The following is a 24510-nucleotide window of genomic DNA, read 5'->3' on the forward strand; positions in this document are numbered from 1 at the left end:
AGGGGCGATTCGTAATCCCCAGCAAGGTAAGGTTTTTTTCACTTCATCAAACATTCTTTCCAGGATATTTATATCTGAATCAGACAATAAAATGTCATCCATGTAATGATAAATAATAGATTGGGGAAATTGTTTGCGAATCATCTCCAATGGCTGCTGTACAAAATATTGACACAAGGTAGGGCTATTCAACATTCCTTGTGGCAGGACTTTCCATTGATATCCTTTTATGGGGCAACCTCTATTGAGGGTAGGCACTGAAAAGGCAAACCTTTCCTTATCGCCTTCATGTAGAGGAATAGTGAAAAAACAATCTTTTAAGTCAATCACTATAATAGGCCACTCCTTAGGCAACAAAGAAGGCAGTGGGATCCCAGGCTGCAGGGAACCCATCGGCTGAATAAACTTATTAATTGCTCTGAGATCTGTCAACACCCTCCATTTGCCAGACCTTTTTTTAATGACAAATACTGGAGAATTCCAAGGGCTGGTGGACTCCTCTATATGCTGAGCCTCCAGCTGCTCCTGGACTAGCTGTTCTAATGCCTGTAGTTTTTCTTTTGTCATAGACCACTGATCAATCCAGATGGGTTGGTCAGTCAGCCACCTTAGTGGCAAGGCTGTTGTTGTCTTAACAGCAGTGGCTCCTTGGGGTAGCACTAAATTGTCAGCCTCTGCTGTATCTTGCTTATGGACAGCTTGGACAGTCTCTAACTGTCCTTGATAACATTCCCTGACTGATTTAAAGTTTTTATTAGGAGCCTGATGAATTTCAGGGCCAGACCCTGAAACTGAGGGGATATTAATTTGAGTTTTCCACTGCTGTAGTAGATCTCTTCCCCATAAGTTAATGCCACGTTATCAGCCACGTAGGCCCTTAATTTTCCTACCTGACCTTCTGGTCCTATACATTTAAGCCACCTGGTGCTTTGTTTTATTTGGGATAAAGTGCCAACACCTTGAAACTACATATCCACTCCTTGAAGTGGCCAACTAGTGGGCCAAGATTTTGGAGAGATGATGGTAACATCTGCTCCAGTGTCAACCATTCCTTCAATTTCAATATTGTTTACCAGTATTTTTAGTTTTGGCCTTTGGTCCTCTATAGACGTTTGCCAAAATATTCGTTTTTTGCTCCCTTTGAGGCTTTTGGAATTGTCCATAGGACTTCCCTCAGCCTCCTCTGGTCCCAGAACATCTATTTTTGAAGTCGTGCCGTTTAATTGTTCTGAGGAAGAGAACTCTCCCTGCCTGGCATTGGGGCCTGCGAGAGGCCCCCCTGGGAGTTTTTTGGCAGGATGTGTCCCCATCTGTCTGTTATTGCTCTACATTCCTTAGTCAAATGTCCACCTCTGCCACATCTTTGACACATTCCAGGAGGCATAGTCCCCGTTTTGGTATTACTTTGGTTTTTCTTGCACTAATATCTGAGATGACCCTGCTCACCACAATTAAAACATTTGAAATCTTGGGTCATCTCTAGCTGCCCAGTGGCAGCTTCTCCTATCACAGTCGTATCAGGAGAACAAGATCCAACAATAGCTGTATATCTAATCCACTCATCTATTGGTGCGGACCTCGCCTTCAGTGGTCTGATTACTTCTCTGCATTCGGTATTTGCATTTTCAAAGGCTAAAGATTCAATTATCGCCTTTCTTGCCGCTGAATCTGATACACTCCTTTCCACAGCTGAGGTAAGCCTTTGTAAAAAGTCAGGGAAGGTTTCTTTAGGACCTTGTATGACTTGAGTGAATGCTTCAAGTCTTTTCCCTGATTCTGTGACTTTGTCCCAGGCCTTTAAGGCTGACAATCGACACCATGCCAGAGTTTCTTCATCATATACAGCCTGCACCTCTACTTCAGCAAAGCGGCCTTCACCAAGCAGTTGATCTGTGGAAATCTCTCTGCCCCTAGCTCTATTTTGTCGTGCTATCTCCCTCACTTCTTCTCTCCACCACGAAATCCATTGTAAATTTTCAGCAGGCTCTAGAATTGCTCTTACCATATCTTTCCAGTCTTGGGGGATTACTCTATTTTTAATAGCCCAAGAAATCAAGATTTGTTTTACAAATGGTGAATGCATTCCAAAATTAGTTACGCTTTCCTTAAATGTCCTCAATTCTAACACATCCATGGGTTGCCATTCAAATTCTTCATAACCCTGTGGATGATCATCGTCTGGAGGCCTTTGTTCCAGATTCTATCTCTATCTCCCTGCTGTTCAATTTGATCTATGAGTTGTCGAATTCTTTTTTCTAGCGTCTCTTCTAGCTCCTGTTGCCAAGACTTAAGCTTATCTCTCTGTTGTTCAGAGTCATCTATAAATTTCAGAAATTTCTGTTCTAGCATTACTTGTAATTTCTTTTCTAAGGCTAGAAATTTGCTATTTAGGGCCCTGTCTTTTGAGAAGATATAGTAAATCAGAAGAATGAATATTGCGGGCTGGAGAGATGGCTCAGCGGTTAAGAGCACCCGACTGCTCTTCCAGAGGTCATGAGTTCAATTCCCAGCAACCACATGGTGGCTCACAACCATCTGTAAAGAGATCCGATGCCCTCTTCTGGTGTATCTGAAGACAGCTATAGTGTACTTATATATAATAAATAAATAAATCTTTAAAAAAAAAATGAATATTGCAATACCGGTAAATGATAAAGTGTCTATTTCCTCAAAATTCACAACCGTCAGACCATTCAAAATATCATTCCATAAGGCCCAAAAGATATTCATTGTGTTTCTCATCTTTAAGTATCAAAAGGTTATATATCTCTCTTACATCAAAGTAGTACCTGATCCGAAGCCCTTTATACCTTTTTCTCCCTCCGCCCCAGAACACATGCAGTCCTCTTGATTCTTTGTTCCCATGGAGGGGCCTCTTTGGGTTGTCTCCGGCTTTGCTTGGTCCTGTGGTGATCTCAGGAATCCTGTTCAATGTGCCGGCCAGAAAACTCCCTCACAGGCAGTTGTGCTCTAGGTTCTCCTATCCCTTTCCTCGATTCTAGTTGATGCCCTCAGCTGTAGCTCTCTGTCTGGGGTTTGGGGCAGGGAGCCTCTCTGCAGTTCTCCGTAGACCCCTCAGACCCAGTAAACTCCCAATCCACCAGTACTCCTGCCTAGATCTCTATCAGAGCCCTATTCTGGGGGTGAGAGGGAAGTAAACTTTTATCTCAGGTTAGTTGAGTTCTAATGGATACGTTTTGGGCGCCATTTTGTTGCAGTTTGTTGCAGTTTCCTCTCCAACCCGAATCGGCCAGTACAAAGAAAACGCAACTCAATTAATATGAAAACAATCTAGCATCTAGATTGGGCAGATCCACCCTACACTGTCCTATTCCTAGCTCCCAAATCCCTTATCCCTTGCACCTTTTATTTGCCAGGTCTCCAGCTTCTCCTTCTCCCACAACAACTCTCTCCTCGCTTCTTTCCTTTCTCCTCCCCTGACTCCTCCCCTCTCCTGACTCCTCCCCTCTCGCTCCCGACTCCTCCCTCTGCCCAAATCTTGCGCTCTTGCCTTTATTTTACAAACTCAGAGAGAACTCCAAGGCAAACCACAACATTCAAGTAATGGGGACACAGAGCCAAATGGGACAGTGTCACCAAATGGAGCTTCCAGTGCTGGAATTTGGCTGCATCTAAATGAGTTGTTAGCCAAAGGGGTTTCATGAAAATCCCCAACAACCCAACCTGTTGCTAAGACATAGGCTGAGCTAAACAAAGTGTTGGCAAGGCTCCATTGCTGAAGAGAACATCTGCCCAATTCACTGGACGTGGTGACATGGATCCGGTGCCTGCACCGAGCCTTCCTCACGGTGTGACGGAGTCTCTGGTACTGGGAGGTACACAGCGGGCTACCAAAGGAGAAACAGGAACACCAATCTTTGATCTACAGTGGTGTCCTGCCTATAAAGCATGCTAGGGGGATTGGGGATTTAGCTCAGTGGTAGAGCGCTTGCCTAGCAAGCGCAAGGCCCTGGGTTCGGTCCCCAGCTCCGAAAAAAAGAAAAAAGAAAAAACAAAAACAAAAACAAAAGCGTGCTAGGGCAAGAGCCGCAAGGCTTGCGGGAGAAACCAACCAACTTCTGATTTAACCGAAGGCTGTTCACAAGATGGAGCCCATAACTGACACTGTTTGGGTGACCATGAATCCGAGTTTGTGGGCACCCCATCTTAGGTCAAATGTTCCCAGGTCTCTTGCTCACTGCATAATGTCTAGTAGTATTTGGTTTTACCCTGACCTTAAAAAGTAGCAGTAAAATGACTGCTAATGACACCTGCTAGCCTCATCAATCAGTACTTCGTCCAGCCGTCACCAGAGAAGCTCCTGCTGCAGCAGATGAGAACAGGACTGATACGCACCAACGACTAGACAGTGTGCAGAGGGTGAGAGACCTTGAGATATCCTACAGTGGGCTATCCTCCCTCAGAGCTCAGCGAACCCTGTGGAAAAGGAGGATGAAGAGAGGATGCTGGAGGACACCAGAGAGCAAAGCCCTCTGATTAACATTTGCAAGGCTCACAGGAACTTGCAGAGATCGGTCTGCACCAGGCCCTCTGTGCCTCTACTGTGGTTTCCGGTTTTTATGGGATTCCTAAGTGTAGTTGAAGTATGGGTCTCTGATTCTTGTGCTTTCTCTTGGGCTCTTCTTCTGTTGGCTTGTTTTGATCAAGATAGTTTGAGATAGTTTTTTGAGATGATAGTTTTTACCTTGTTGTATTTTATTATTATCCCTTAAACACCTGTTTGTTTTAAGATTTATGTATTTTTATTTTATGTATGAGTGCTCTATATGCATGTACACATCCATGCCAGAAGAGGGCATCAGATCCCATTCACAGATGGTTGTGAGGCACCCTATAGTTGCTGGGGATTGAACTTGGGACCTCTAGAAGGACAAACAGTGCTCTTAACCACTGAGCCATCTCTCCAGTCCTGCACCTGTTTGGGTTTTTGTTGTTGTTGTTGTTGTTTGTTTGTTTTTTGTTTTTTTTTTTTTTTTCCGGAGCTGGGGACCGAACCCAGGGCCTTGCGCTTGCTAGGCAAGTGCTCTACCACTGAGCTAAATCCCCAACCCCCTGTTTGTTTTTTTAAAGAGAAACAGAAAGGGAACGGATCTGGATGGGAGTGGAGAGGAGGAGGAAGTGGGAGGAGCAGGAGGAGGGGAAACTGTGATCAGGATATATTGAATGAGGGAGAAAAATCTATTTTCAATAAATAAAATAAAAAAAAATAGGAAATTCTTCACAATATCACGATCTTGTCACACTGAAGAAACATCAGGATCTCTTACTATCCAGGCTCACAGTTCCAGCGTGCAGCCCACTGTGGTGGGAACATTCCAGTGGCAGAAGCCGGAAGCAGGCAGGCAGGCAGTGTCCACAGTCAGGAAGGACAGGGCATGAGCCTGTGCTCTTCGGGCTGCCTCTCCTGAAGTCCAGGGCTTCAGGCCACGCAGTGGTGGTGGCCATGTTTAAGGTAAGCATGTCTTCCACCTGGAGACTTCCTCACAGATGTGACCAGATGTTTGTTTCCATGGTGATTTTAAATCCTATCACATTAGCAATAAAGCTAGACAGCAGTCTTTACCCAAGTTTCCTTAGAAATGTGCCTAAAATAGGGGTTGGGGATTTAGCTCAGCGGTAGAGCGCTTGCCTAGCAAGCGCAAGGCCCTGGGTTCAGTCCCCAGCTCCGAAAAAAAAGAAAAAAAAAACTTAAAGAATTCAGAGTTAGCCTGGGTGAGACCATGCATCCAAACTAAAAGCAAGGAGAGAGCTGGGATGCCAGTGTACGACGCATCTGCCTAACATGTGTGAGTCCCTAGGTTCTATTCCCAGAAATCCAAGAAAAGGTGAGGAAAAAAGAGGGGTTTGAAGGGTAGCTTTGTGATTAAGCACACACTCGCTGCTCTTGCAGAGGACCTGGGTTCAATTCCCAGAACCTGCATGGCAGTTCTCACCTATCCATAATTGCAATCCCAGGGTATCAGATGCCTTTTCCTGGCCTCCTGCATACACACAGCGCACAGATACACATGCAGGCGAAAGCACCCATATACATTTTTAAATTTCATTTTTAAGAAAGAGAAATAATCTTTTTAAATGATATCCAGGTTTGTTTATTTTATTTTTTTTTTAAGATTTACCTATTTATTTCAGGTATGTGGGTACACTGTCGCTGTCTTCAGACACACGAGATGGCATCGGATCCCATTACAGATGATCGTGAGCCACCATGTGGTTGCTGGGATTTGAACTCAGGACCTCTGGAAGAGTAGTCAGTGCTCTTAAACACTGAGCCATCTCTCCAACCCAGGTTCGTCTGTATTTTATGTGTATTTTGCCCGTATGTGCCTGTGCTTCATATGCATGCAATACATGAAAAGGCCAGAAGAGGGCACCAGATCCCTCGGATCTGGAGTTAAAAATGGTTGGCTGGTGCATGCGCGCGCTCGCGCTCGCGCTCGCGCTCTCTCTCTCTCTCTCTCTCTCTCTCTCTCTCTCTCTCTCTCTCTCTCTCTCTCTCTCTCTCTCTCTCTCTCTCTCTCTCACACACACACACACACACACACACACACACACCCAAGAAACTGAAATGTTTGAACCCTGCTGTTGTGATCTAGACAAGGTGTAGTAGTCAGGGGCTGTGTGCCAATACTACTTCATTTAAAGACAAAAGTGAGAAGCCACGTTTGTGTGTTTGTTGAGGACAGAAGCTGGGCTCCACATATACTGAGTATATTGTTGGGTATCTGTGCTCTGTGGCCCTTAGAATAGAACTCGGCCTGTCCTACGTTTGGCAGGCAGCACCCCAGACTTGGGAACCAGATTGGATGTGTTGGGTGTGTGCTTATAGAGTCTCTCCCTGTTTCAGTATTTTCCTTTGCCTAGGAGTTCACCAGGTCACTGCTGGTTATGAGCAAACCCAGGCTTCCCGCAGAGACCCCCTCAACATCCAGTGTTTGACCTTCCCTTTGACCTCTCTTCTAGCTTCCAGCAGCTCAATTAGAAGTTAGTTTCCTTTGCTAATTGAGCTGGGACTTTTCCCAGCCGCCTCTGGGCAGAAGCCAGGCTTGGCACCCACCCATGTGTGCAGTGTTGCTGGATTGGGGCCTGGAACAGGGAGGGGAGTTGCATACTGTGTGCCAGGTGTAGGGCTGGCTGGTACTGAACCAAATCCTCCCGTGTCCCTTGCTCATCTTTAAAGAGTGCACACCTGTCATCCCGGCCCTAGGAGGCAGTGGCAGGTCCACCACAAATTGGAGACAACCTGGGCTAAAAAAAAAAAAAAAAAAAGTCAGCTAACCTTGGAGGACATTCGTCCAAGTGAAACAGGGCAGTGGGGAAACACACTATAAGCTCCCAGGACATCTATAGAGCTGCCAAATTAATAAGGTAGAAAGGGCAGAGGAACGGAGCGAGGGAGGGAGTAACAACTTCGTTTCTCTCGATGGGGCGAGCTGTAGAGGCAGGGCTCTGCTGTAGAACACTAGCTGAGCATGCCAAGGTCCAGGGCTCCGTCGTTCCCTCTAAAAGGAAGAGAGTTCTGGAAGCAGGTGGTGAGGGCTTCTCAGTGTGCCGAGTCAATGGCCAGCTGGTCCACAGAGTTCCAGGCCAGCCAGGGCTACACAGTGAGGCCAGACAGTGGGGCCGCACGTCTTACTCCCAGTACTCAGGAGGCAGAGGCAGAGGCAGTCGTATCTTTGAGAGTTCAAAGCCAGCTTGGTCTACATAGTTCCAGGCCAGTCAGGGCTACATAGTGAGACACCGTCCTAAAACAAACACAACAAAAATCAAATCAGTTGTCACTGAGCTTCACAGTGTGGATGTTTATCTTTTGGTGTGTGTGGCATAGATGGAGCTCAGGGCCTTACAAATGTTAGACAAGTGATCTACCCCTGAGCCATGCCTCCAGCCCCTCACGGGGGATTCTAGGCAGAGGCTCTACCATTAAACTATTCCCCCAATGCTAAACATAATTTTTAAAACAATATAAAGAACCCCATTCTCAATATCAGACAATAGAAGTGACCAAACTTGAATCCTGCTAAAATTAGCCTGAATTTAAGACCAGGCCGTCGTCAGAGTTCTGGCACCTGTTTGCAGACGCCATGGCAACCTGTCCTGGCAATGACCCCCAAACCATAGGCCAGCCAGCAGCTGTCACACCTCCTTCCCAAAATAGGCTGGGAGGATTTTTATTTCCATTAAGTCTGTCTGGCCAGAATGTGTGATACCCATGCCTTGGGCTGGAGGGCAAAAGGCCGCTTCTCTGTAATCCAGCTGCTCTGGGAGCCAATTCCAGACCAGAAACCACTGAGGTTTATAGACAGTTTGCAATCCTGACACCAGGCCTGTCCACGGTCAAGGGCTTATGGCCTTTCCTCCTGCCTCCAAATTTTAGCTACTGTGAAAAGTCAGGATGAATGTGGGGCCCCAGGATCACTTGGTCCTCTTGGCAGCACGTTCCTAATAGTGGAGGTGGCTGAATGGCAACAGGGGTTCCCCTTCCCTCCTCTGCCTTCCCCTCCCCTCTCTTCCCTCTCCTCTCCTCCCCTTTCTCTCCCTCCTCTCTCCACATCCCTACCTCTCCTCCCCTCCCTCCTCCTCTGCCTCCCCATTCTCTCTCTCCTCTCTTCTTCATTTCCTTCCTTTCTTCTTGGTTTCACTCTGGTAGTCCAGGCAGGCTTGGAACCAGTGGTCCTCCTGCCTCAGCTTCCGCACAGGTGTGTACCTTCCCACTTATCTTGGAGGAGTCAGATACACTTGGCCCTGCATCCCAGGCTTCGGCCCCATCTCCGATCCCTGGAGGCCTGGGCCGTCTCTAGAACAGACTCTGCTGCATTTTGAGGCTGAATAAAGAAAAAGAACTTGATTCACTCGCACCAGATTTATTGGCTGATCACTCACACAGAGCTTTGATTGACACCAAGGGGATGAAACCCAGGAGCTTCCAGCCTCAGGACCTACCTCCAGGAAAAGTTGTGAGGAGCGTTTTCTCAACAAATGGGCAACACTGGGTACTCCAACTAGATCTGAGCCTCACAGAAGCCTGAGACCAGCAGTACCCCATGCTCACCTCTCTCAGAGGTCCTGGAGACTTTGGTGACCATGGCCCTTGCCCTGTACAAGGCTCGCTCCTCCTCCAAGCCGCACAACACTGTACAGGGAGCATGTGTGGATCTGTGTGTTTGTTGAATGACTGAGTGAACTATGCTGATCAGACACGAGGGACACCTGATACACCCAGGGCCCAATTGTGAGCACTCAAGGCTATTGGCTCTTGGACCCTCTGCCCGGCACACACACTTCTTTTGCCTGTGGGCAGCTGGGAACTCAACAACACACCCCACTCCCAACACCCGTTAACAGACAGCCCTAGATGTGTCTACTCAGCTGAGTATCTAGTGAGGTGACCTGGGTTCCAACACAAATGGCCTGACATACAAAGCAGTCTGCCACTGCCCTTCATGCCAGCTCCAGTCTCCTTATTAGCACTGTTAAACTGTTTGACATTGTAAAGACCTCCTGCGGACAGGAGGACCTGGGGGCTTGGTGCTACAGAATGGAAACAGAAGGCTCAGAGAAGGGAGGCCATTTGCCTGAAGATGCCCAGCAAGAGTCATAAAATTCTAGGGAGGGTGGGAAAGGACGCAGGACCCCAGCTCCTGGCTCCCAGGAGGAACTTGGATAATTGAGTCTCCACGTGACTTTAAATTGTTTTGGTTTCAAGATATAATTAGAACACAGAATGAAAACCAAGAACCTACCAGCCTTTAGGCCTGGACTGTGTATCCCCCAAAGCCTGTGACCGGATGAGGAGTCTGGCAGAAGGCAGGGTTTTCCACTCCTACCAAACTCCTCCACATTAATTTAACCCCACATCAGCCCTGGGGTTGCTGATGGCTCCAAATTGTAGATGGGGAAGTTGAGGCTGGTGGGGGGAGGGGGGTTTCCGAGCCCTGAATGCCCTAAGTTCTGAGTTTCTCTGAGTTCATATCCTTCTCCCAAGCACCCAGTGGATCGATCCCTGGGGCCAACCCTAATCCGCTTTCTTGGTCTTCTTCTTCCTGAAGCCTTCGCTCAGCTCTTCCTTGGCCTTAGCAGGCAAGCCAGAGTGCTGGGTGCCTAGCCCCATGCCATGTGGTGCTCCATGGTTGTCATGGTGATGGTCGCCTCCCCAAGTTGCCCCAAACAGCACTGGGCAGATGTAACCCTCCAGGACATCAAATGGAGAACTATGGGAGTGAGTGGCTGTCAGGAACACCTGAGGGGAGTACAAGGAAGCACAGTGGTGGGAGAGAGGAGAGCAAAGGAGCGGTGAGAGAGATTGGGCTAGCCCCAGCCCTCCAGCTTCCCATACCTCCGAGTACATAAGCCCCTATCCTGGACTCTGGAGAGCCAGATCTAGGGAGGCTGCAACCAGTGGTCACCCATGACAACAGGACCTCCCAACACCTGGACTTCAGGTTTATGTCCTGTTGTTGAGACAGGGTAACATGTAGCCCAGGCTAGCCTCCTACTCCCTATGTAGCCAAGTCTGGCCATGGAAGGTGTCAATCATCTGAAGCTAGACGAGGTTCTTCACTTTACCCCATCCCTATTGCCACCATACCCACTCCTGTTACTTTGTGCCTCACATCCCAGGACTCTAAACAATAAATTCATTCTCTCTTACTCCCTCCTTTTCTCCCTCCTTGTTTGATTTTGTTCGCTTGCTTTTTGTTTGTGTTGTTGTTTTGAGACAGGGTCATACATAGCCCAGGCTGGCTTCAAATTTGCTGTGAAGTTGAATGTAACCTTGAACTCCTAACCCTCGGCCCACTTTCCTGCCACAAGGTCTGGGTTTTTTTTTTTTTTTTTTTTCCGGAGCTGGGGACCGAACCCAGGGCCTTCCGCTTGCTAGGCAGGTGCTCTACCGCTGAGCTAAATCCCCAACCCCGGCTTTAAACAGAATGTCACTAAGTAGCCCTGGCTGGCTTGGAACTCACTATGTAGCCCAAGCTAGCCTCAAACTCTTATGGATCCTCCTGCCTCAGCTTCCACAGCAGAGCTTACTCCCTTTCCAAGGCTGTGGTCTTCTTCTAGGAATGGACCATCCATAGGCAAGGACCTTCTATGCTTTGGGGACCTGGGGACAACATTCCTCAGCCCCATGGAAGGATAGGGAAGACCCAAGATTCCTTTCTGGTTTGGTCAGATTCCTGTTCCTCTAGTCTCCCACACAGGCACCCCCAGCCTGTCCCTTCTTCCCAATCCCATCCCCACCTCCTTGGCCCTTCCTTATGTCTCAATTTCCTGATGAATTTCTTCCGTCTACCTCAAGTGAATCATGTCTCCTCTGGCTGAGCACCCCCGCCCCACCCCAGGGAGGTAAAGGTGGTGGCTTACCTTACACGACACCATAAACATGGTGAAGACGAAGATGAGGCTGGCCTTGGACACTGGGAGCCAGCGGGTCTGTTGCAAGGTGAACAGGATGGCTCCATACAGACTGGCCTTAGTGGGGCTGGAGGGGGGGCGAGATATAAATCACCATGGCCCATTCTCAGTGGGAACTTCATGTAAAGCTCACCAGAGCCACAGCTGACTGACCAGGAGGCGCCGGACCTGTCTTCCCTGGCTGACAGCTTTGTCTGTCAGGCTGAGAGCACATTGGTTGGCGCTGGGTTGAGAAGTTCAGTCTGAACTCACACTGAGAACAGAGCTGGGTGATCTCAAGCCCGAGGAAGGTGGAGGATCTTGGGTGGAGGCTTTGCCAGGGGGAAGAACTCAGCCACTGAGGAAATTGGAGGGTGGTAACGTGTGGTCATTTATCCTTCTAGGCTGACCCCTGACTTCCCAAGTGAAGTGAATTGTTTCTCTCCCTTCTGGAGCCCCTGGTGCTGCTCACAGTTTCTGACAGAAGGATCTGCACTGTCGCTGGGCTGGGAACTGAGTTACTGCCTCTCCTCAGCCACACACCCTGCCTCTGTTCCCACACAGTAGGCGTCCCAGTCTCTGTCTCTCCGGCACTCCTGTAGGCAACTTTGGGGGAAGTTGATTTTTTTTTCCCTGTTAAGTTTGAATAACCTAAAAATTACCTTTTTTAATTTTTATTTTTTACTTACTTACTTATCCCAATATCAGCTCCCCATCTCCTCTCAGTACCCCCTCACACACAACCCTCATTCCTCCCTCCCCTTTTCCTTTGAGAAGGAGAAGCCCCCTCCAAGTATCACCCACATACAACCCCTCCCCCTGGCACACCCGGTTGCTGTGGGACTAGGTACATCCTCTCCCAACGAGGCTAGACAAGGCCGTCCATTTAGGGGAACAGGATCCACAGGCAGGCCCCTCCCACCCACCCCACCCCCACTCCTGCTGCTGGGGACCAAGCTGTTCATCTGCTACCTATGTGCAGGGGCCTAGGTAGAGGACGTGGTTCTTTCCTTTGACCAGGCAGAGCCTCAGGCACCAGGCTTGGCACAAGGCCCCTTGACCCATCGAGCCATCCCCCAGGCCCTGTACCTTCTCTTTGAGACAAAGTCTCTTACCCTACCTCAAATCTACCAGTTTTGCTTGAGGGGCTGTCCAGTGAATCCCAGGGGATCCTGTCTCTTCCTTTCTGGTTGTGGTGGTTTGAATAAGAATGTCCCCCATTCTGGTCCCATGTGGGTGCTGCTGTTTGCGGAGATTGAGGAAGTAGGCTGCTGGGGCCTGAGCCCTGAGCTCCCTGTCCCTGCCTGCACACCTGCAGCTTGCTGCAGTCTCCTCCCGTCACGGACTCAGCCCACTGGCGAGGAAGCTTGGTCATGGTGGTTTTATGCGGGCAACAGTAGCTAAGAGACCAGCAGCAGGACAGGCGTGCTGCCACACCTGGCTTCTAAAAGTGGCTCCCAGAGCGATCGGTACAGGTTCTTGGTCCCAGCATCTTTCTCTCTCTTTTAACGTTGTATTTATTCATTTAATTTTATGTATATGGGCATTTTATCTGCATGCGTCTCTGTAAACCACATGTTAGCAATACCTGCAGAGGCCAGAGAGGGCATCTGATCCCCTGAGAATGGGGCCAGCCTGTGTGAGTGCAGTGAATCCAATCCCCGCCCTCTGGAAGAGCAGCCAGTGCTCTTAACCTCTGAACGCCTTCCCAGCCCAGAAGCTTCACCTCTTGACTGAGATGCAAACTGTGGGTGTTGGACCCAGGATGGTGAAGCAACTCCCCACCCCTAAGACAGTACAACCCCTGCTGACTGTGGATGGCCTCAGGGTACCGTCTGGACTGAACACACTCCTCCTTCTGCTGGGTACCGGCTGTGAGCTGCTGCCTTGGGCCTTGATGCCTTCCCTACCATGATGACCCGTACCCCACACTGTGAGCCTGTGCAAGTCTTTTCTCACTGGAATGCTTCCTGCTTCCGCCAGTCACATATGGGACCGCAGCAACAGGAAAAGCCACCAAGTTCTTGGAACACTAGGTGCAGAGAGTGTGGGTGGCCGCCGGTCACCTCACACAGGAGTGTGGTGGGCAGGGGTTTGGCTGTAGTGGTCTCCATCCGCTCGCCTCTCCAGATGCTGGTAGCTAAAGTCACCATGCAGAGGACTAATGAGGCCTATGAGACAGAGCCTCACGGAAACCCCTGGACAGGGACAGGGGCTCCTGCAGGCTGCCCTCCAGCTTTCTTAGGTGCTCGCCCCAACACTAGAGCAAGGGGGGCCGAGGAGATGGCACCGTGGTTAAAGTGCTTGCTCAGAGCCAGCCGGGTAGCAATCCCAGGCATGTGAGGGACTCGAGGTTTGCCTGAGAGACCCTGCCTCAAATAATATGGCAGTCCTAAGTGCAACCCCCAGCTTCCGCATGCACATGCACACACATGTGCCCCTCCCCCACATCACACAGACACAGGAAAATTGAGAAAAGAACAAAGAAATAAATGAAATTGGAAAAAAGATATATCAGGCTTGATGAAGTGGTGCTACATAGGTCATGAACGTTGCTCTGTGGTCCTGTCCTCTATCCCCCCCTGGCCCTCCATGCCACAGGGCCTGCCTGCCTGTGGCCCTCACTCCTGCTCCATTTCCTTGCACCCCACTCACATCCTCACCCTGGTCTTCTAGCTTTCTAATCTGATAACTGGCCATGATCCTACCCTCTGGGTGGAGGGTGTTTTGTAGCCAGAAAACTCCTATTCGCTCTTCAAAACCCCAGTCAAATATCACCTCTTTGATTGCAGAAGCCCTTCCTGTCCCCACCTTATGGCATCTCTATAGATCAATATTGTAGAGCCAGGCAAGGCAGAACAGAGGTCAGCAGGCAGGGTACTCACAAGGACATGTGTAGGATCTCATTGGTCTCTGGCTTCCAGACGCCTCGAAGCAGCTGTTCCAAGTTGGACAGAAGGGCAACGCCAGAGCCTGCAGGGCAGGGCAACTCTGAGGTGGCTGGCCACCCCCACACCCTCCTTTCCTCCAGCCTCAATTCCCGAGGAAACGCAGGACCTTCTCTTGAGAAGACTCTGAGCTAGGGGTGATCGATCATCCATTGCATATGGGAAACTGAGGCTCAAAACAGCTCCTTCCCCAGTATCACAGGCAGTCAGGGGAAGCATTCGGAAGTATCCCTGACTACAAGGGACTGTCCTGAGTCTCACTGTGTTGCCCAGGCTGGCCCAGGCCTCCTAATTCTCATTATCTCGAGTGCTGGGATAGGAGCCCACCCCAACACCTGGTCAACTGCTGGGATTTTTACTTTATTTATTTAAAAAATTAATGATTCTTTTTTATAGTTCTATTTTATATTTGAATAGTTTGTTTAGTCTGTGTATGGGGTGCTAGCATGCCAGGGCATGAGTGCAGAGGTCAGAAGACAACTTATGGATCGAGTTCTCCCCTTCCACCCCATGGGGCCCAAGAGTGGAAGGTGTGATGGTACACACCTTTAATCCCAGCACTTGGGAGGCAGAGGCAGGGGGGTCTCTGTAAGCTGGAGGCTAGCCTGGTCTACATAATGAGCTCCAAGGCAGCCAGGGATGCCTAGAGACTCTGTCTGGAAAATAAAAAAAGTTGCATTTTATTTATACTTTTTTGCGGTGGTGTGTGTGTGTTCATGTCATGCACACACCAGAACACACGTGTGGAGATCAGATAACAACTTGCAAGAGCTGGGTCTCTCCTCCTATGTAGGTTCTGAGCTTCAAATTCAGGTCATCAGGCTTGGCCTCAAGCTCCCTTCCCCCACTGTGCCATCTTGCTGGCTCCTATTATTGGTAACATTGTTGTTTCTGTGTATGTAGGTGGCATGTCCCATGGTGCTCAGGTGGCAATCAGTCAGCAACTTGTGGAAGTCAGTTCTCTACTGTGTGGGCCCCAGGAATCAAATTCAGGTCACCAGGTTTTGGCTGCAAGCTCCTTTACCCACTGAGCCATCTCATGGTGGTGACTTTTTTTTTATCATCCTTGTCATAATTCTGTTTACCTTTGACCCATCCGGTGGCGATCATGATGAACCACCCATGGTGGTAGTGGTGGTGTGCGTGATGGATACCCACAGCAATCTTTCGGACCCTCACCACCTCCTTCATAGCCACAAAGATGAGTTTTACAGGCAGAAAGCAGACGCACTTGTAGAAGAGGTCCAAGGGACAGAAGAAAATCAAGTACCTTGAGGACAGAAGGCCCAGGGTCAGAGGGATAGTCGGGTACACCCGGAGCTGAGCTTAGCGGAAGCAGAGAAGGTGCAGAGTCAGGGGGCGGGGCGTTCACGGGTTGCAGAGTTTGGTGCACAGGTAGATGAGGAGGGTAGGAAGGATGGCAGCACCACACAGACTGTGACTGGGTGTCCTTGCTCCCTCAAACTCCCACCGCCCTGGTGCTGAGGTCCTCCCTGACCCCAGGCTCTGCCCTTCTCCACCTCCAAGTCCTCACCACACTCCGGAGGCCAGCAGGATACTGGAGCTGTTGCTGAAGTAGTCAATGATGGGCTCCCCAAGAAGCAGGTCGGCCAGGATGTAACTCCCAAAACAGTGCAGCATGGCGCACAGCCAGGATGCCACCGGGTGACGCCGGGACAGCTCCACAGACCCTGCGAGGGTACATGAATTCTGGGGATCACGTCACACTCGCTTGCATGCTACCCTTCAAACCCCCTGGGTGCTAGAGATTAAATTCAGGGCTTCTAAAGTTCTCATCGGATGCTGGGATGGAAGCCGGTCTAGCTGCATGCTGAGCTGGCTCTCTACCAAGCACAGACTTGCCGGTGCCCATTGAGGAAGCCATTTCAGGTTCCAGGCAGGGCAGGGCAAAAGCATTAGGGGTTACTGAGCTGGTAGCTTGCCCACCAAGCCTGATAAACTGAGCTCCCTCCCAGGCCCCACGTGGTGGGAACCGAGGTTCTGCCTGATTCCTGCAGGTTGCTTTCTGACAAGCATTTGTTTCAGACCTGCTGCGTGTGACTGAGTGTACTCACACGAGCAATGAAAGTGACCCAGCACACCTTTACTCCCAGCAGAGGCAGGCAGATCAGTGAGTTCAAGGCTAGCCTGGTCTACAGAGCAAGCTGTAGGACAGCCAGGGCCATAGAGAAACCTCGTCTCAAGTAAACAAATGGATAAGTAAGTAAGATAATATTTCTAAATCTCCATAGTCTTTGTTAATGGTCAGGTTCTATCTTTACGCACACCCCAGAGCCATGGCTGGGTGTCTCTGGGTGTAACTGCTTATCATGCAGAACCCCTCCCTTTCTGACCAGTTTCATTAACAGAGAACAATTTTAGGAGCAAGCTGTCAGCTGCGATGCTCCATGTTTGAGCCACCTAAGGCCCTTGTTACTTTTGGATGGGGTCTGATCCCAAGCTTCACAGGAAACTGGTCCCCAAGGTGTCAGAGTTACAGGTGGGGGACCTTTAAGAGTTGGGTGCAGTGCTCAGTAGTTGGGTGGGGGTGCCAAGGCCGGCCTGCTGGAGGTAGGACCTGGGAGAATATGGTTTTAAAAGGGACAGCTGTGCTGTGCTGAGTTGGTGGAAAGGTTTTTATCTAAGCGTAAAGTACTTGCCTAGAGTGTTGGAAGCCTTAGCGCCCCCTCCATAGCACCACATAAACTTGGTGTGGCTGATGCGGGCCTATCATCCCGGCACACAGGAAGTGAGGCAAGAGAATCAGAAGTTCAAGGCTGGGGCTTGAGACACGGCTCAGTGGTTAAGAGGAAGAGGACTCACGTAACAGCTCACAACTATGTGTATCTCCAAGTCGACACCCTCATACAAACATACACGCAAGTCATCCCCTACACACACACACACACACACACACACACACACACACACACACACACGTAATTCAACTTCTATGAACAAAAGAACACACAAAAGAAAAAGCAGCCTTGTCAGGTGCCCTGGAACGTACCATGGGGAGGGGGAGGGGCACGGGGAGGGGGAGGGAGGAGGGAGAGAGAAGGGGAGAGAAGAAGGGAGGGAAAGGATCCTTCCATCCCCAAGCCACCCTGTATCTATTTAAAGCACACTTCCCCTGAGAAGTGATCCCCGGGACCAGCTGCTGGGTCCACTGAGCCAAGGCTACCAAACATCCCCCTCGCTCCACAGAAAAAGACACTCACTCGCATGCGCTTCTAAAAATAGCTACCAGGGGCGGTCTTATTCCAGGGTCTTCCTGCTCTTTTGGCACCACCGTAAGGTGGGGGAGGGGCTGAGATTTCAGTGCATGACCCATGACAAACCGGTTCGAGGCTTGGTTTCACAAGCACCTCCAATATAAAGAACTATGTCCCCTCCTGGGTCTGCCAGAGCCCAAGTGTCTGCCATGAGTCTTCAGCGAGCCTCAGTCTCTTTGGATGTCAAAAGGCAGAGGGATGGGTTTACAGCCCCTGAGGTATAATGATGCAACTCATTATCTTTAGGGTTTTTTAATTCTTTTTTTTAAAGATTTAATTATTTTATGAGTACACTGTTGCTCTCTTAGGACACACCAGAAGAGGGCATCAGGTCCCATTACAGATGGCTGTGAGCCACCATGTGGTTGCTGGGAATTGAACTCAGGACCTCTGGAAGAGCAGTCAGTGCTCTTAACCGCTGAGCCATCTCTCCAGCCTCTACCTTTAGTTTTAAAAGATTATTTTGTGAATGAGTGTTTGCAAGCATGTGTGTCTGTGCATAGTGAGGGTGCTGGGACTGCCGAGGCCTGAAGAGGGTGTCAAATTCCCAGTTGGGGTTGTGAGGGACCCTGGATCCTTTGTAAGAGCAGCTGGTACTCCTTACCGCTCCAGCCCTGGGTCTCACTCTAATCCAGACTAGCTTTTAATTTACCATCCTCCTGTCTCAACCTCTCCACTGCAGAGATGACAGGCTTCAGTCACTGAATCTGGAGAAGCCCAGTCTCCCTGCCTCTACTGGCTCCATTAAAGGTTACCTACCAGGGACAAAAAAAAAAAAAAAAAAAATTGCTTAGCCCTTAGCAATTATACCAGAGATATTCTGGGGCCTAGAATGAGACTGGGATATCTGGGCGTAAAATTTCACACATACATCTGTAGGCTGGAGGAGCAGACCAGTTTAGCACCCTGCCAGAATCCCACAAGGAGGGGCTTGGTTTAAGATCCCTGCCCAGATTTCCCATGTCTTCTGGTATCAAAGATTAACGATGGTGGGTGGGGGATAGAATTGTCCTCTTTTCCTTTTTTAGTGCTACGCCATGTACGGCGTATCTCAGGAGCCACAACCAAAGTTACAAAGCTTTGGACTTTTCAACTTAAGTTTGTTGTGAACCTAACACTGGCCTGAGGAAGAACTTGGTGCTGTTAACGCAGGGAACAACGTGCTGTCCCTGAAGCCTCGGCACAACAGAAACCACGCAGAGACCTATGCGGTGGCGTAGGCCTGAAATCACAGCCGTCAAGACTCGGAAGGATCATGAGTTTGAGGTCAGCCTGGACCACTAGTAAGAGCCTAAAAAATGGAGTCTAGCTGGGCAGTGGCGCCTCACGCCTTTAATCCCAGCATTCAGGAAACAAGTAGGTCTCTGTGAGTTTGAGCCAGCCTGGTCTGCAGAGTGAGTTCTAGGGCAGCCAGGGCTACACAGAGAGATCCTGTCTTGAAAAGCCAAAACTGAAGAAGGTCACTGTTGGGCAGAAGACTCAGAAAGTCAGGGTTCTCTTTAGCTATGTAGGGAGTTTAGTCTGCACCTGCACTGCACAAGACCAGCTTAGTTCAAACAAACGGAGGTTGGTTCTAAGGGTAAAGTGCTTTCCTAACATGCACATAGCCTGGAGTTCCATGGCAAACACATGGGTGTGAAGGGGTGGGGGGGGCACCTGTCAACTCAGCAGGTGGATCAGAAGTTCAAGGTCATCCTAGACTATAAGGTAAGGCCAGCCTGTGCTACTAAGAGACCGTATCAAGAAAAGCGAAGGAATCTAGACTGTCAGGGGCCATTTCTTCCACCCCTTTCCTTGAACAGAGCTTGGGGCCCAGTCAGACTCTAGAGGATACCTGCTCTAACAGGCAGCTTGGGCTTATTTTACCCCCTCCCTTCTAGACACTGGGGAGGGATTTGGATCAGGCTCTCCTAGGCAGTTCTGGTTCAGCATCCTGAATTTCTGAGTAGCTCCCTGAGCTTTCTTGTAAAAGAACTCTCTGGGGGCTGGGGATTTAGCTCAGTGGTAGAGCGCTTACCTAGGAAGCGCAAGGCCCTGGGTTCGGTCCCCAGCTCCAGAAAAAAAAAAAGAACCAAAAAAAAAAAAAAAAAAAAAGAACTCTCTGTAAAGCCCGACCTACAAAACACCAGTACCCCAGTAACATGCTCTTCTAGGTCAGTAGTTCTCAACCTCCCTAATGCTCCACCCTTTTATACAGCCCCTCATGCTGTGATGACCTCCCAGCCATAAAATTATTTTGCTGCTACTTCATAACTGCAATTTTGCTATTGTCAAAATCATAATGTAAATATCTGACATGTAGCTCCCAGAGAGGGTTGAGAACCACTGCTCTAGAGCCTTCCAAATGAACGGGACCACTTCTTAGAGAATGCAGAAGCCTAAAACCCAGATATCCATATTAGTGGACTACACGTCAGTAGTCAGAAGAGGGGAACTGGTTCATTTTACCAATGAATCCACGTCACAGACAGGCAAGGGAAAATGTGTGGAGGCAATGGGGACTGATTTGATGGTTTGAGTTAGTACAGGGACCAGCTCCTACCTCAGACTCCCTCATCTGTCCCTTCTGTTTCCTGTTTATGTGTGTGCATTGAGCATGTATGTTTGAATGGCGTCGGGTTTGGGGGGACAACACGTTGTGTGCAAGGCTTGTGCACGTGTGTGCCTGTGCACATGGAGCCAGCTTGCCCTGAGGACCCAGTCTTCCTGAATACTTCACCATCTTTTTTATTTTATTACTGAGTGTGTGTGTGTGTGTGGTCTTACCATGTAGCTTTGGCTGTCCTGAAATTCACTCTGTAGACCAGGCTGGCCTTGAACTCACAGAGATCTGCCTGCCTTGGTCTCCTGAGTGATGAGATTAAAGGTATGTAGCCCAGCCTGGCCTGCATACGGTCTTTGGCTCAGTTTCTTGTTTGCCAATGTTACAGATTTGCCTGGCCTAGCAGCTCCCCAGTCACCTTGCTTTCCTGAGGGAAATGAGTGGTTCCTGCAGCCCAATCTGTCACTCTGGCTGTCACAGGAACCCATGGGACTTGCAGGCTCACCAAATATTTACCTCAGCCTTCTACTTCATCTTCCCCAAATTTTGGAGGAATAGCCTCAGCAGATGTCTTACAGCAAACACCGGGTAATGGGCTTGAAATGCAAACATGGAGATATTCTGATGGAACTCATCTCGGTTAATTTGGTTGGTTGGTTTTAGAGACTGGGGATGGACTCCAGGGCCTCCTGTACACTCAGCAAACACTACCAACAAGCCATGCCCCTAGCCCCTCACTGGGGAATTTTAGGCTGTCACCCTAAGGCTGAGCCACATTCCCAGCCCACACTGGCAGGGTCTAGGCAGGACCTCTAACCATATCACTATCCCGTGAAAAAATTTTGAGGCCATTAATATAACACGTGCCATCAGGCTTGATGGCCTAAATCCAATCCCTGGAACCCACATGCTGGCAGGCGAGACCTGAAGCCTGCATTATTTTCTGCCTTTCACCCATATGCTATGGTAGCACTTAACACTCACACAATAAATAAGTAAACAAAACAAATAAATAATAAACAGATAATAAAACATTTTAAAACAATTTTACTTTGAGACAGTATCTGGCTAAGTTGCTCAAGGCTGGCCTTGAACTTGCAATCCTCCTGCCTCTACTTCTTGAGTGGGTGGGACAACAGGTGGTCACCACCGAAGCAGGACCAGGTAGAGTTTTTAGTGTCTGGCCTGGAGCTCACAGAGATCCACCTGCCTCTCTCTGCCTTTGTCTCCCGGGTGCTGGCATTAGAGCCATGCACCAATACGCCCAGGGGGAAACAGACTTTTTAAAAGACCCCGGGAAATCTGCTATGCAGCTAGGGCTGGAGAACTGTTAAAGTTCTAAAGCAGAAAACCAAAACCCGGAATATCCTGTCTCCTGCCCTCGCAGCACAGATGGTTATTGTGACACTCCTGCAGAGATATTCAGACAAGAATGAGCATCTAGAGTTCAAGAACAGGGAAGGCTGAAGAAAGAGGATCTGAGTCTGGGGCTAGCCTGAGGTATACAGTGGAACCCTGGCTGTGTTTTCTTTTTTAAATAGGGGTTGGTAAGATGATTCAGAGGTAAAGTCACTTGCTCCCAGTGATGCCTGGTGACCTAAGTTTGATCCTAGAATCCATGTAAAGATGGAAGGATGGGATGTTGTCGTCTGTCCTTCACATGCACTCTGGGGCATGTATGTACACACAGACACTGATAATGACAATGATGATAACTGAAAATATTTTTAAACACAAATAAAATAAAATGGGGGGGGGTGAGTTTTACTTGAGTTCAATCCCCAAGTCCCACACAGGGGAGGGAGAACAACTCTGTCAAGTTGTCCTGTCCCAGACTGGAGAGATGGCTCAGCAGTTAAGAGCACTGATTGTTCTTCCAGGGGTCCTGAGTTCAATTCCCAGCAACCACATGGTGGCTCACAACCATCTGTAATGGGATCTGATGCCCTCTTCTGGTGTGTCTGAAGAGAGTGACAGTGTACTCATGTAAACTAAACAAATAAATCTTTAAAAAGAATTTTTTAAAAAAGTGGTCCTATGCCCTTCACATGCATGTCCTAGCATGTTCACCCCCCACATACACACAAGTAATGAAAACCCCGACACAAGTAATGAAAAGAGTTAAAAATAAGAATACAGACTACCCCTCCCATACCCACCCGTTTTCAGCACACTTCCGAACTAAGTCCATTCCACGGGGTTTAAACCTCCTCACAGTGGACTGTGGGGTGTGCTGGGTTCCACAGAAGCCACCAGGAATTCTTCCCCATGCAGGAAACTCAGTTTCTCCAAACAACAGCACAAACGAGAACTTCACCTTGCAAAGCCTTGTTGCTTGTGCACAGGGAAGGAAGACCCAACACACATGCCTGACAGCCACGATAATCCCGTTTGCATGAGACCATGTATTTATGCTTGTAAGGACACGTGCACAATTTCATCTAAGAAAGCTCTGGAAACCAGCCCTCCCGAGGTTATCAGAAACTGTCTTTAAACTTGACTTTTTTTTCCTTTCCACCTGTGGGCCATCTCGAAGCCCCCACTCCCCCATTCCTAAGTAAACATAGCAGTCTGGTTTTGTCACCTCAAAAGTAATTAATTTACATATTCACCCACAGAAGGGTCCTAGCTTTCCTGGAAGGAAACTTTCCTACCCCTCGCTTGCAGGTTCAGTAGAATAACTGAAACTACAGAAGACAAACAGGACCCATTTGCTTACACTGAACTTGTATAAAAATAGAAGACTCCAGTGAGGCATTTATTTATTTATTCGTTTGTTTGTTTGTTTGTTTTTGAGATAGTCTGGAGTCAAACTGCACAAGAACTCACCAATAGCCCTGGCTGTCCTGGAATTAGCTTGTTTTCCTCCTGCCTCTCTTATGTTCTGGTGTTATAGGTGTGAGCTACATGTGTCCTCATTAAAGCAGAAGGTTTGGAGGAGGGGCGAGGCAGCAGCAAGATGACTGCGGCTAAAGGAGCTTTTCTACGAATCTGACCACCGGAGTTCGACTAGGGACTCCCGTAAACTGTCCTTTGACCTTCACATATACATACCCACAACACAGAGATATAAATAAAAGTAATTAACTTTTCTAAAATTTAAATCAAAGAAGTAGGGTCTTTTCTCCCCTGACTCTTGAGAGCGAGATGACCCGAAGTTGCCCAGTCCTGGAACCTTTTCGGCTCCGTCAGTGGGAAGAATCTCAGGCCCCGAGCTGGCCCAGCAGGCAAGCGGGAAGGAAAGATGCCAAAAGATGCAATACAGAGGGGACATGGGTGTCATTTTACCCGAACCTGATCGCAGCCCCCAGCACGGCCAGTCCTTATATAGTCACCCGGCAGTCAGTCCAAGGGCGTTAAGGGAGGTCATGGCAGCTGACGTCCAGAACATCTGACCCGCGCCCAGGCAGGTCCGACCCTTGGTTGGAACCTTCGCCACCATCAATCCCCCTTGCCCAAAAATAAGTTCAGGAAGCCTTACTCTAATCTGACTCTGGTCTTTTCCCCGCCCCGCCCGCAACCCAACCCCGCAGCACCTGTCCTCCTAACAGTAAACAAGTGCGCTCCTCTCCTACCCTTCCACCTCATTTGCAGCCCCCTTTCCACAGCGCCTCTGTCTCCGAGGTCCCCTCCTCCACCTGCATGTGCGTGGGAGCACTCCGCGATCTCAACCACTGCCTCCTCCCCTATCCTAGGATCTAGCTTGCCTACTCCTCTCGCCTTGGTCCTCAAGCCATGAGCAACCTCCCTCTTGGTAACTCCTACTACCCCCGACTCACCTGGCTCATACTTCAGGTAGATGATGGAGACGATGAAGTAGCTGAGGTCGAAGACAGGGAAGAGCGGCACCCGCGAGAAGCTGAGCGCTAGCTCGCCCAGGCTCAGCGATGATATCAGGTCCATGGCGATGGAGGGCGCCTCCGCGGCCCCGTGTGTCCCGCGCCCCGCTGCCCGGCGACTGCTCCCTCGCCAATGAACCTAGCTCACTGCCAGGCACCGCCCCCTGCCTGCCCCCCAGGAGAGGAGGGGCGGTGGGGACGCCTAGCACCCTGGAGCCCAAGGCACCGGGCTGCAGGGACGCTAGAACCCGGTCAACTGAGCCAAAAGGGATCTATCCCCTGCATCCAGCGCACACAGAGGGAACCTTGTCTTTGTACATCTACTTAGAACCGTGTCCCTTTTCCGTGGGACTAATCCAATCAGGATCCTTATTCCCCTCAAAGCCCACGCCCTCGGAAGATCTCAGCTAATATCATGTTTCATTCCTGAGGAGCCCGTGTCTCCCACAAGAACCCTGCTTCCCACAAGAGAACCTTAATTCAAACCCTCA

At 49.4% G+C, this 24510-nt stretch overlaps 1 protein-coding gene across 2 annotated transcripts; it reads right to left on the bottom strand.

Moving 5' to 3' along the window:
- Positions 1 to 8869: 8869 nt before the first annotated feature.
- Positions 8870 to 24359, bottom strand: Tmem38a (transmembrane protein 38a). Of its 2 annotated transcripts, NM_001100175.2 has the most exon segments (6): positions 8870 to 10261; positions 11386 to 11503; positions 14301 to 14388; positions 15449 to 15633; positions 15898 to 16054; positions 23960 to 24359. In NM_001100175.2, coding segments are annotated over 6 exon segments (897 nt in total). In that variant the 5' UTR covers positions 24084 to 24359; the 3' UTR covers positions 8870 to 10036.
- Between the last annotated feature and the right edge of the window lie 151 nt (positions 24360 to 24510).

This window comes from Rattus norvegicus, chromosome 16 (genome assembly GCF_021556685.1).
Source record: "Rattus norvegicus strain SHRSP/BbbUtx chromosome 16, alternate assembly SHRSP_T2T, whole genome shotgun sequence".
NCBI classification, from domain to species: domain Eukaryota; kingdom Metazoa; phylum Chordata; class Mammalia; order Rodentia; family Muridae; genus Rattus; species Rattus norvegicus.

What these genes read in the sequence shown, in the direction of transcription:
- Tmem38a (XM_087588243.1), bottom strand. An exon ending in GAGATCCTACACATGTCCTT is followed by an intron (nt 11,504 to 14,300) that starts GTGAGTACCCTG and finishes CCCCCCCTCCAG; the next exon opens with CCCCACTAAGGCCAGTCTGT. An exon ending in TGTTTATGGTGTCGTGTAAG is followed by an intron (nt 10,262 to 11,385) that starts GTAAGCCACCAC and finishes TACTCCCCTCAG; the next exon opens with GTGTTCCTGACAGCCACTCA.